This window comes from Zingiber officinale, chromosome 3A, assembly GCF_018446385.1.
Source record: "Zingiber officinale cultivar Zhangliang chromosome 3A, Zo_v1.1, whole genome shotgun sequence".
Lineage (NCBI taxonomy): Eukaryota > Viridiplantae > Streptophyta > Magnoliopsida > Zingiberales > Zingiberaceae > Zingiber > Zingiber officinale.
In genome coordinates this window covers 89,078,261-89,091,111 of record NC_055990.1, presented here as the reverse complement: position 1 = coordinate 89,091,111, position 12,851 = coordinate 89,078,261, and the positions used below count along the sequence as shown (strand labels likewise).

Sequence of the window (12,851 nt, the reverse complement as noted above, 5' to 3'; positions counted from 1 at the left end):
AAATATTGAAAATCATTTTGATAGCACTAAAAATGCAACAACTTTAAGAAAAAAAATTCTAAAAAATAATTTTGTGCAGCATATAAAATACATTTTGGTAAAGCAAAGTTTATAAAATAAATTAAAAACTTTATGTTAAATAGATTAACAAAAATGGAAACAAAATGTCTAAGTGAAACTTATTTGCATAGAAATATTTATGAATTTTCCAAAAAATAAATTGAGTAACTATTCAAAACATTATCTAATTCCAATTTTAATGCTCTATCAATTAGTCAATTAAACATTTTATTTCAATATTTGACTTCTAGGATGTGGCGAGACACTAGGACTTCTTGGTTATTGGATCATCAACCACTTCTAGACAAAGCCTCATGAAGAAATTAAACATCTACTTTTCTCGCTGAAAGCGCTAAGTCCAATTGAAGTTCAAGTTAAACAAGACTTAGAAACCCAATATAGGTTCCAACCAACTGGATTAATTAAGAATTTTTTAGGAACAATTTTTTTTGTAATTTTTCTAATTTGTCCATTGTGATATTTATATTTCCAATATAGTTCTTTATAATTTCTAAAATTCGAAGTTGAGAATTTTGAAAATGTATGGTTTTGCAAATTTTCTACTTCTATTTTCAAATTGTCATTTTCTAGCTTTAATTTATCAAAATCTTCTAATGGAAAAGATTTTGCTAGAAATAATTTTAGCAATCCTTATGGACTAGGTCCACCTACAGGGTTTAACATGACAATCCTTATGAGCTCCTCTTGAGGTCATTCTCAACCTAGATTACTAGGACACAGTTTCCTTCTATAATCAACAACACACACTATAAGTAATATCATTTCCCAACTTATCGGGCTTATTGATTTATCGAGCTAAATCTCACCCATTGATAAGTCAAAGAAATAAATACTAAATATATGTGTTTGTTATTATATTAGGATTAAGAGCACACACTTCCATTATAACTAAGGTCTAGTTCTTTTTAAAGTCAGTACAAAAAGAACTTACCTAAAATGGCCCTACTCAATACACTTGGAGTGTATCAGTGTAATTTATTAGTTAAGAAAAACTAATACTTAATTACACTACGACTACTTCAACGGTTTGTTCCTTTCACTACAAGAAAAACCCTCATAGACATCGATGGAACAACAACAGTTTTAAGCAAAAACCGATGTATTTGAGTATTTTACACCGGTTTTTCCAAAAATCAGTGTCTATGAGCGCATATTTTCGCTCATAGACATTGATTTTTTAGGTGATGTCTATAAGCGCCTTTTTTTTCGTTAATAGACACCGATTTTAATAGCGGTTTTTAAAACCCGATGTCTATGATAAAATAAAATAATTTATTTTTCCCACCAATACTTAGCCAAAATTTGCAACACTTCACTTTTCCCTCTAAACCTAAACCTATATCGTGTCGTCCACACCAAACCCACTCCATCGTCTGCTACCTCCACCACCTTATACCGTCGCGATGCCACCACCACTCTCCTCTCCGCCGGTTGTCCAGCCATCTCTCTCAGCCTCATCTCCCTCTTCCCCTTCCTAGATTGACTCCCCTTCCTCTCCCGATCGGGATCGACGCACGACGCCCCTGCTGCTCCGTCCAACCACACCGCATCTCCTCCACCTCCTCCCTTTGGGTGAGAAGAGGAGCCCTTCTTCTCATTTCAAGAAAAGAGAGGTGACGAGTTGGTCTTACTTTCTAGGGTTTTGTTGTCGTTGGATCTCAAAGTAATAGCGGCGGAGGGAGGCAAGATGGAGACAACCAAAGGGGGAAAGGTGATGAACCCCACCGATGCCTACCGGAAGGAGATACGGAAGGAGGTCAAATGGGTAAGAAACATGAACTCTTTGGTTCCATTTCTGCTAGTTCATTCACGACCTCAGGGTCTCCCTTCCTTTTAGTGCCATCGGATCTAGCTTATTCTTTCTGAAGTTTGACTTTATTTTTTTTTTTTGTCTTTGTTGTGCTAGATTTTTTTCTACTTTATGGATGATGGTGTTTTATGTGGATGCATCACTTCTTTCTGTGATTAAGGGCAGCTATACAGTCATTAAGCTCTTGCCTAAATACAATCTTCATAAACCTTCAAGTGACCTAGTTTTATGGCATTTTCTAAAAAATGATATCAGTTTGTTAGTTTGCATTATTTTCTATGTTGGCAAATCTTAGACAAGGAGTTAACTTAAAATAATTTATGTAGATTGAGGCTTCAGGAGGTCAGGCTCTCACTTATGGAGGAGATGTTTCAAAAGAAGAGGATGTGGAATCCATGGTCAAAACTGTTAGTAATGAAGATTGCATAGATCTGGCTTCTTACAATTTCATCTTTGACTTATTTTATTGCATGTGCAATTTTTTTAGGCAGTAGATGCTTGGGGATCAGTTGACATTTTAGTTAACAATGCAGTTGTCTGGAATTATACTTATGTTTATCTTGTCTTGTTGTAATGTAAGCTAACAAAGACTAAATATTTTCAGGTATTACACGAGACACACTATTGATGAGAATGAAAAAATCACAATGGAAGGAAGTCATTGACCTGAATCTTACTGGTGTCTACCTTTGCACACAGGCATGCATTTTCATATCTTATTATCTTGCAATCTTTTATGATGAATACTTATTTCACCATGATGGCATTTCTCCTGCAGGCAGAAACAAAAATTATGATGAAGAAGAAAAAGGTATTCTCTTCATATATATATTTTTAGCAGTTGGTTACCAATTAGCTAAGTCATTCAATATAGTATTTAACCTGAAGGATTTATATCTATATGAGCAGTTGGCTTGGTAAAAACCATATTTATGATTATTCATTTGTTATTAGCATAGACATTGTGGATTTCCAGAAGTAAATCTTGTTATTGAGTTGTCAAAATGTTGCTTCTAATTAAACCCTATCATTAAAATTGATTATTACAAGGAAGGGAAAATGCTACCAGAAGAGCTAGAAAATAATTTGGAGGAAATGGATAGAAAAAGATTTCTCAGTTTGTGATTTCTAGATAAAGAAAAAATGGGAAATCATTTGATGTGATTGTTCTTTTATTTTGTTGATCCTTAGCATTAGCTAAGATCAATGTTCCCTTTGGTTCAAATACTACCTAGACCAATCAAGTGTTTGGTATACCTAAATTCTGGAAATAATGGTGCCAAAATTGTTGGAACATTGATGATTTAGGTGGATGGGATGAATAGATGGCATGAAGTTTTCGATAAAACATAAGTCAAATTAAGGTTAGTAGCAAATATGCATGTGTGATAATATCAAGGCTCAGAATTTGGAATCGTGCTAAAGTTTTAGACTTTGACTGAAATGATACAATTTCTTGTTTCATCATGTGGTGTTGGTGTAGAGTTAGAGAGGAAGGAGATAAAAAAGAAGAGAAGATAACTATATACCTAACTTTGATCTGTGTCCGTAACTTCTAACTTTGTGTCCATGTACAGAATTGACATTGTATTATATGAATACAAGGTACAAAAGGATAACAAACATTATTAATTTAGCTTGAAGTATTTTGTAGTGTGTCCAAAATTTTTGAATTTCAATACGGCGTGATACTTATCAACATGACTGACACAATGACTTAGGATACATTACTTGTTGTCCGACATTGTACAATATTTTATTAGAACAATAATTATAATATTTAGTTTTGATAATTTATTAGAATAATTTATTAGAACCATTTTAAAAACTCATCACTACCTTAAATAAATTCAACATTTACATTCATATAATCATAATTCAGATAGGTTCACATATTCAACTCCTCCTTGATCTGGGTTACCTGTCCTTAGTCCTTTGAACACATCCTTGATCAAAATCACCTACCCTTGAGTCCTCTCGATCTGGGTCATTTGCCCTTGAGTCCACTCACCGCATGTTGCTTATACTTGATTGCACTTGATTTGGAGATATCTATCTTTGAGTCGAGTTACCAAATCCAATCAGCATGACTAAACTGCACACTTGATGCACCAACATAAAATACAAATCGATAACTTAATCCTTTGTCAAATATAAAAAATGATTAACCTTAATCACAATGGAACTGATAGAATTTTTTGGAAAAATGTTTAAAATGATTTAGTATTCCAAATTCTAATAAAACACATATTTGCAAATGAAAGTTCAAAAACTTTGTATGGAAATATGTGTTATGAAACTTGAAGTAGCCAATACAAAATCCACAACTTTGTAAAGTTGCATGCTGAATTATGTTTGTTGTAATTATCAGGTGCATTCTAAATTGGTGATATTTAATAGGTGAATTCTAACTTGGTGATAATTAACAGGTGAATGCTATTGTGCCGGGGTTCATTGCATCTGATATGACAGCTAAACTAGGAGAAGATATCGAGAAAAAGATTTTGGAAACTATTCCAATGGGTATGTATGTTTTGAAATATTCATTCCTTGGATATACCGAACTATCATATCGCCTTCACAAGTATCGAAAATACACTTGCTAGATTTTAAAAATGAACTATCACCTTCACAAGTATCGAACTATCATATCGTCTTAACTTTTATCAGTTCACTTCTATTAATCTCTTGGAGTTGGATAAATATTATTCCTTTTGCTTTGATTCTGTTTAATTTTTACCAAGATTGTAGTTATATCTAAGAGGTCAAGGAATATGCAGGCCAAGGTTCTAGGTGCTCTCTAGCCCACATTTTGCGCCTCCTTTGAGCTGGAGCATTATTTTTTCTAGAAGAATTCATGTTCCTTTTCAATCTCATGTTTAATGAACCTTTCAATAAATTAGTGTTAATGTGAAACAAATCTTGTGCTATAATCTCTCTTGTGGTTACCAGAAGATTCCTCCTTTCAGCAACAATCATTTATATGAATCCTTCCGGAACTTCATCTAAATACTTCTTTTTTCTGGTCGGCAACATTAATCTTTCACTAATACATGTTTTGGCATATTGTCTTTCTTTTCTGCATCAAAATCATTTATTTAGTCGCTGTCAGTTCCTAAATTAGGCTAGATTCACTTAGAAAATTCTATCATTTCACTGCATATTTTTTTTTCTGTTCTATTTGCTCAACTGCATTAGATCCCAATAGAGCCTAGTGCTCTCATGGGCTCCATGTAAACAAATATTTCTTTTTCTTTTCCAATTTGGAGCTAGTGTGCTATTATGCTTTCATTTTGTTTGAAGAAAGCTATCCTTCATGTCTTTTTCTTGCTATGAAGGGCTTCCCCTCTGAACGTACTACAGCATGGACTCCATTAAGAAAAAATATTATGGCAGCAGGTGAGTCTCTCTCCTACAATATAGTGTGGTCCTATATGGTTTTTTACAAGTTAAGATTCTCAATTAATTTAATCTCTTTTTTCAGTGGTTATTGCCTTCTTGAATTTGCCAAATGTAGATGTCAAGCTGCTTCTAATTTATTGATCCTACAGTGATTAGACCAGGTTTCTAGCTTATCTGTTTGTAGACTTTAAAACATTTTATCCAACTTGCTGATGCACCAATCAAACTTTAAGACATCACCATCTTATGAATTCTTTAAAACGTAAACTGTGTTTTATATGTTTTCCTTCTTTTATTCTCCAATCAAGATTGAGTGTAGATTGTTTAAGGATCATATGCAGAACATGTCTTTGTCTCCTCATGCTGGTCATGGGATTCCTACACAGTCCTTTGAGGAAAATCAAGGGAGCAGAAATTAATAGATGCCAGGAAATAGGTGATAGTATTGGAAATATGTTGTCAACATGTGAATTTTTTGGCTTCTTTTCTTACCTTTTGTAACACCCCAAATTTCATGATTTAGAGTTCTAAAAGACCTTATTAAAATCTAGAAATGTTTTAGAAAAATTCTAGAGATTTTTAGGAATTTATAGAGTATTTTTATGCAATTTTTGGAGTTCGTTTGGTATTTTTACCAAGAGGAAGAAGTTTAAAAAAAAGAAGAAGAAAGAAAAATGTTGAAGTTGGGTTTTGAACCCAAGACCTCGGGCTTGACCCGAGTCTTAACATAAGTCAGCCAACCAACTGAGCTAAACAACTTTTGTTTATAATATATGAGATAAGATGTATATGATGTAGAAAATGGTAATGGAGAATAATAGCAAGGAAAATAAGTTGAAGAAGCTGGGTTTCGAACCGAGCTCCTCGGCCCAAGCAAAACTCGGCACGACCAACCGTGCCATGCTCGATTTGTTAATTAGATGTGAGAACAAATTTATATAAGGTATAGTTAGGAACATTGAAAATAAATCGAAACGAAAAGTGCGCGGCTGAGGATTCGAAACCGCAACCCTTGACTTGGTCAAAACCGTAGCCAACCAACTCTTCCGCGAGTATTTCGTGATTAGATAAGGAGCGAAATAGTCTTAAGCCATAAACTTTAGGTTATAAAAGAGGGATAAGTTAGGGATTAATTATCCCGTGACCGAAACCTTTCTCTCCCCTTCTCTCGAGTTCGACGGCGCGACTCTTCCCGGCGAAAACGAAGCCGAGGAAGCTAGGGCTTCTCCGACGAGCACCCCTCTCCGTGGAGTCTTCGTACCATCGGGCTCCTCTCATCAAGAAGGAAGTTTGGAGCACGAAGAAGAGCCGGGATTGGGAGCTCACCCGAACCCTAGAAGCACTAGGAGGTTTCTCCTTTGGCTGTGAGTTAAGGAAACGAAGGTAAGTTGCTCACTCACCTGCGGTAAGATAGCTTCGAGCCTTTTGATTAGAGTTTTTCTTGTTTTGTGAATGTGCCGTGAGGTTCTTGTTTTCGATTGAGGGATTCTGTGATGATCTTGATTCGTTTCGTGTTCCTACGAGGTTTTGGATTTTGTTTCCTTCATGAGGACCTTCCGAAGCATACTGTAAGAAGTATGTTCTTGAGGCTAACTATTGTGAATTCAATTTGGATTGTTTGGGGTTTGCTGGGAAGGTAGGTTTGTTTTGTAGCTCACGGCAGAATAGTATGCTTTGTTAAGTTAACCCTGCATTACTTGAATTGCAGTCCTATCTTTATGAAATTGTGAAGAACAGCCCATTCCTTTTGTGCTATAAGTTGAACAAGAACAGCCCATTAAACCTATCCTAGCTTTAGAGCTTGCATTGCAGATATTTGATTGTCTAGCATAGCAGATTTTAAATGGTTAGCATTGTAGATTAGCATTGCAGAGTTTTTTTGGTTTATTCTAGCATGCTGTTTGGGCTTTCCCATTTGCTATTGAATATGCATGATTAGATTTCATTTTCTATTTCGTGGCTATAGGTTTGAGCATGAGTAGATTTAGAGTTCTAGTTCCTTATGTAATTAAATGTGCATGAGTGACATTCCTTTAAAGCAATCAGTTTCTGGTTTCTTTTGTATTGGTTATGTATGCAGAATTTGTCATTGTAGGTTAGTTTTTCCTTGCTAATTCTATGCACATGTTCAGTTTAAGGTTGGTTTCTCCTTGTTAATTCCTTAATTGAAGCATGTGAACTCAAATTACGAGCATGAACAGTTTATGTTAAGTTCAGCAAGTCTAGTTTTGTGTTACACTTCAATTTCAGCAAGTTTAAATTCCAGTTAGTAGATCTTGTTGTTTCATTACTACCTCATTTAGCATGGACAGATTTATTTCGGCTTTAGTTGTGGTTTCCTACTAAAGTACCAAAAGATAAGAGTAAAAAGAGATAAAGAAAAGAAAAGAAAAGGGCCGAGGCCTTAAGTAGATCCCAAAGTCGAGACTTTAGGGATTTTTGGCACACAAGGTGCCTATTAAAATGTCAAAGCATTTAAAGAAGAAGTAAATAAGATTATAAATATTTTACTTTTAAGAAGAGGCTAGTACCCGACATCCAAGAGCTTGTCGTTAAACAAATCCAGGTGTCCAATTCCGAGGTCTTGGCCCTGGTAGACCGAGGTCTGCTCTTTTAGGATTGGTGGCTCGCTACCCCAACCTATTAGGGAACGCGCATAAGATGGTACTACGCCTGGGCCCAAGAAGAAGTTGATTATTATTTTGAAGTATTATAAGTATAAGTTTCTGAACAAATAAAAGAAGTTTCACATAAGTATTAAATAATAAGTCTAAAAGCAAGTGAAATAAGATTCAGAAGATGTTTAGAATTCAGTAAGTTTAGCTTTCTTTATGTTAGCATGATTGTATAGCTTTGCTTTACATGTTTAGTCTTTTAGTATGTTTCTTTTACTAGTAGACGAGCATGAGTAGATTTCCTTTTGAACATTCAGTTTTAGATTTCAGTATATCCTCATGCATATCGAGATTTTGTGAGTTAGATAGCGCTTACTAAGCAAATTTTGCTTATAGACTACACTTCCTCTTACTGCAGATACAGGAAAGGAAAGATATAGAAAGGAAGGCGACAAGGAGGTGTTCGAAAGATGTGTGATGCCAGGACTATGGAAGCCTTGGGACTAGGAAAGAAGTTTTAATTTTAATTTCCGCATTTTAGTAATTGATAAACATTCGAGTTGTATTTTAAGTTCATGTCATTTGAGATTATTCTGTTTAGATTGCATGTAGGTTGAGTTCAGTTTAGTAAGTAGATACTTGTGTGTTGTTTTCTTTATTTTGGATTTATTATCTTGCGTGGTTGATTGATATGTGTTCCAGCCGCTTGTGGCTGAGTATATATTGCATGTATTGTTGAATATGGTCACCGGTACAAGGGAGACTCTGTCGAAATTTTTCGGTAGGGTTCCCATGTGATTTATAATCATACCGGTTAAGTAGATTTAATAGTTAAGTAACGGTCATCCTTAGAGAGTAGTAGTAGTAAGAAGGGTGGTCGTTACACCTTTGTTGAAACATGGATGTATTTTGATGTGGCAATACAATTCCCACTGATTATATGCATGAAGGGCCTTGAAAATGTATAATGTGGAGGCGGGAAGGAAAGGGAAAAAACAACCAACATGGGTAGTTGTCAAGGTATGTCCTTTTGATTAGCAACTGTTTCACTATCCTCGAAGGAGTTATTCCAATATTTCTTTTCTAACATAGGCTCCTCAACAACGGGATGCGGAGTAATGTGGTTTTTATATCATGCGATATATGAAAGATATAATTGAAAATTTTGGAGTTGACTACAAGGATTCACTTCCAGCAATGGTAATAATACAATATCTTCCATTTTGCATATAAGCCCTAAAGAAAATTTGTTGCATTTTCCAACACTACTTCAGTATCATATTCGTTGCTCTAGTTGTTGCGCTTGGGGTTTATGAATCCAACAAAAAGTGTTTTGGGATTTTCTTGATTTTTTTTTAAGATACCTTACCGTTCAAAGATTCCATTGATCAGTTGCATGCACTAAAGACAGTGGGACAAGAATACATATCCTCTCTTGTTTCCCTATTTCAAGTAATTTCTATGTGATTAATTACCACTTCATTCTTTTATGATATGATCTACACATGCACATTATAAACAATATACAATAAGCAATGATGATATATGGTGAATTTACTTCTTTACTTATTTCTTGTTTTACTTTATGTATTATTGAGCATCCTCATCCATATATTATAGGCCTTGGAAATTATATACAGTTATATATTGACCACAATATTAGTAATTTGATTATCAAGTTGATCTCATAGTTCTGTTGGTTCTAAAGGAAATTTATTCTTTGTCATTTTTTATACGTACAAGAGTTTTGGATTGTTTAGGGGAGAGAATTACAAGTCAGAAAAGCTCAAGTTCTTTAGTGGATATATACAGTTGTTTGTTTCACCTTTCTTGATCTCAATGCACACCAATCCCTTAGTTTAAAGAGGTAGTTCATTTTGTTGAGTTGTTGTTACAAATTAATCCCTTATATTTATGTGATAATTGATGAATGTTTCTTTTTTTAAGTATTTCAGTTAGTCATCTTGTTACCTGGTGCCCTTACTGCTTTTTCAACTATGATTTTTGGTCTTGGTTTACTAATATATTATTTATGTGTGTTTACAGTTTACAAATCTCAAGTACACCAGAGTTGAAATTGATGAAGTGCGGTTCGAGTGGGCTGAATGCATGCTAGATTTCATTTGAAGTGCGGTTCTACATTGATGTGTTGTTAAAAGAATGTTCTACCTTGATTCTGATATCTATTAGCTTTTGATGTAAAAAGAATGTTTGTGTATTTTATAGATACTGTTGTAAAAAGATTATTTATGTAATTTGTGAATATTTGTGTATTTTATGGATACTATTGAATGAAGAATATTTGTGTAATTTGTGAATATTTGTGTATTTTTTTTGTTACTATCGATTTTTCATTGTTTCAGAAATAAAATTTGTGTTGTTAAAAAATACAGATATTACATCGGTTTCCACCGCTGCAAAACCGGTGTTATTAACTAATTTTACATCGGTCGTAGACCGCTGCCAAAACTGGTGTTATTAACATATAGTATTACATCGGCTTTATACCGTTGATAAAACGGTGTCGTTAAGTGATACTACACCGGTTAATAACCGATTCGAACACCGATGTCATTAAGTGATACTACACCGGTTTTAACCCGATGTCTAAAATGACAGACCTTTTACATCGGCTTCATAGACATCGGACTAAAATGTAATAGACACCGGTGGAAAACCGATGTCTATGAGGGTTTTTGTTATAGTGTTTCCATTTTAGTCATGAGCAACTGTTTATAATTTATAAAGAACCGACAACATGATCTTCTGTGTGTGACACCACACACCATGTTGTCCACTATATAAATTAATTGAACAAATTAAATTTAACAAATAAATGTAGATATTTGACCATTGTGATTCTTTATTTCTAAATAAATGTTTATACAAAAGCTAGGCTTTTAGTATACACTCTAACAATCTCCCACTTATACTAAAAGAATATGCTGCCATAAATGCTACCATACATCTGATTCCCAACCCTTTAACATGCCCATCAAAAGCTCTTGCCTTAAGGACCTTAGTGAAAGGATCTATAGGTCATCACCTGATGCAATCTAGGCGGCAACAACTTCTCCTTGTTTATACGATTTCTCGTATTGGGTGGTACTTGCGCTCTATTGTGTTTACTTGTCTTATGGACTCATGGTTTCTTCGAGTTTGTTACTGCACCACTATTATTATAATAAATTGTAATAATCTTTGGATAAACCAGAAATCATATCTAAGTCCATCTTGAGGTTATTGAGTCATTCAACTTCTATGGCTGCCTCTGAGGCTGCCACATACTCAACTTCCATAGTGGAGTCTGAAAAACACCTATGCTTAACACTCCTCCATAGTTATGACTTTACCTCCTAAAGTAAACACAAAACCCCGAGGTCAACTTACTATTGTCCCTATCTGATTGGAAGTCAAAATCTGTGCAACCCACAGGGACCAAATTATCTGCCTCAAAAACTAGCATATAATCTCTAGTGCCTCTAAGGTACTTCAATATATGCTTTACCGTAGTCCAATGTCCTTGTCCAAGGTTACTTAGATATCTGCTAACTATACCCTCGGCAAAATAGATTTCTGATCTCGTGCATAACATATATTAGGATTCCGACACCCGAAGCATAAGGAACTGTCTTCATTTCCTCTATCCCCTTTGATGTCTTCGGAGACATCTCTTTAGATAAAGCTACTCCATGCTGAAAAGGTAAGAAACCTTTCTTGGAGTTTTGCATGCTTAAAACGAGCAAGGATTGTTTTGATATATGAAACTTGGGATAAGTAAAATATATTCTTTTCTTGCGATCCCTTTGATCCCAAGAATATATGAATTCTCCCAAGTCCTTTATATCGAATTGTTTGGACAACCATACCCTTACTTCTGACAACACTTTGATATTATTTCCAGTTGGTGCAGGAAGCATCCGACGATTGAACCTAAGTTTTGATAATGGCAAAGGGATTCAAAGTTAAGATTCTCTGTTATCTAACGTGGTTAAATAAGGTTTCAGGAAAGTCCTAACTGCGGTTAGGTAAGGGAAAATCCTAAGGGGGGGTAACCTTAGGTCCTAGGGGGTGGTAACCCTAGGTGAAGGAAAATCCTAAGGGGGGGTAACCTTAGGTCCTAGGGGGCGGTAACCCTAGGTGGAGGAAAACCCTAAGGGGCGGCAACCTTAGGTCCTAGGGGGCGGTAACCCTAGGTGGAGGAAAACCCTAAGGGGCGGCAACCTTAGGTCCTAGGGGGCGGTAACCCTAGGTGGAGGAAAACCCTAAGGGGCGGCAACCTTAGGTCCTAGGGGGCGGTAACCCTAGGTGGAGAAAAACCCTAGGGGGCGGTAACCCTAGGCGGAAAGTCCAGTCGATCTGGAGGATCGTACTGGCAACAGGTAAATCTCCTGAGTGGAGTAGGTGAGGACGCGTTCCCCGTAGAGGGAACAGTAGGCGTCGGGTCGACCTAGGGTTTCCGGTTGGAAACCCGAAGTCAGACTCGGACAGTTCGGAGACTGTCGAACTTTCATTCATATTTATGATATTATATGTGCTAACTTTGTCTTGCAGGATATGTGTGTATTTTGTGGACTAACACATTGTGCAGGGACAAAAGAGCAACATTAGCCTCGGATGAACAGTGTCCAAGGCGCCTCCATGGAGCTTGGAGGCGCCTCGGGTACAAAGGAAGAGCTGGCTGCGAAACAGTGTTCAAGGCGCCTTGAGTGGTGATGGAGGCGCCTTGGACCTGTTGAAGGCGCCTTGAGTGGTGATGGAGGCGCCTTCAACTGTGATAAGCGCAGAATGGTCAGCGCTTATCTGCACGATGGAATCGGAGCGGTGGAGGCGCCTTGGATGCCCTTTATAAGGGGACTTCGAGCAGCTTCTTGGATGAATAACTTACAAACGATCTTTCTGCTACAAGCTGCTCACGAGACGATTCCGAAGTGCTGCTACGA

The 12,851-nt window shown here is 36.1% G+C and overlaps 1 protein-coding gene across 1 annotated transcript; it reads left to right on the top strand.

The window, feature by feature from the left end:
* The first annotated feature begins 1,768 nt into the window (after nt 1–1,768).
* LOC122050508 (3-oxoacyl-[acyl-carrier-protein] reductase, chloroplastic-like) lies at nt 1,769–5,434 on the top strand. Its single transcript, XM_042611403.1, has 7 exons — nt 1,769–1,846; nt 2,218–2,298; nt 2,379–2,461; nt 2,591–2,702; nt 4,321–4,414; nt 5,195–5,290; nt 5,376–5,434. Exons 1-7 carry the CDS (start codon nt 1,769–1,771, stop codon nt 5,432–5,434), a joined length of 603 nt encoding a protein of 200 aa, XP_042467337.1.
* Nucleotides 5,435–12,851: the final 7,417 nt, after the last annotated feature.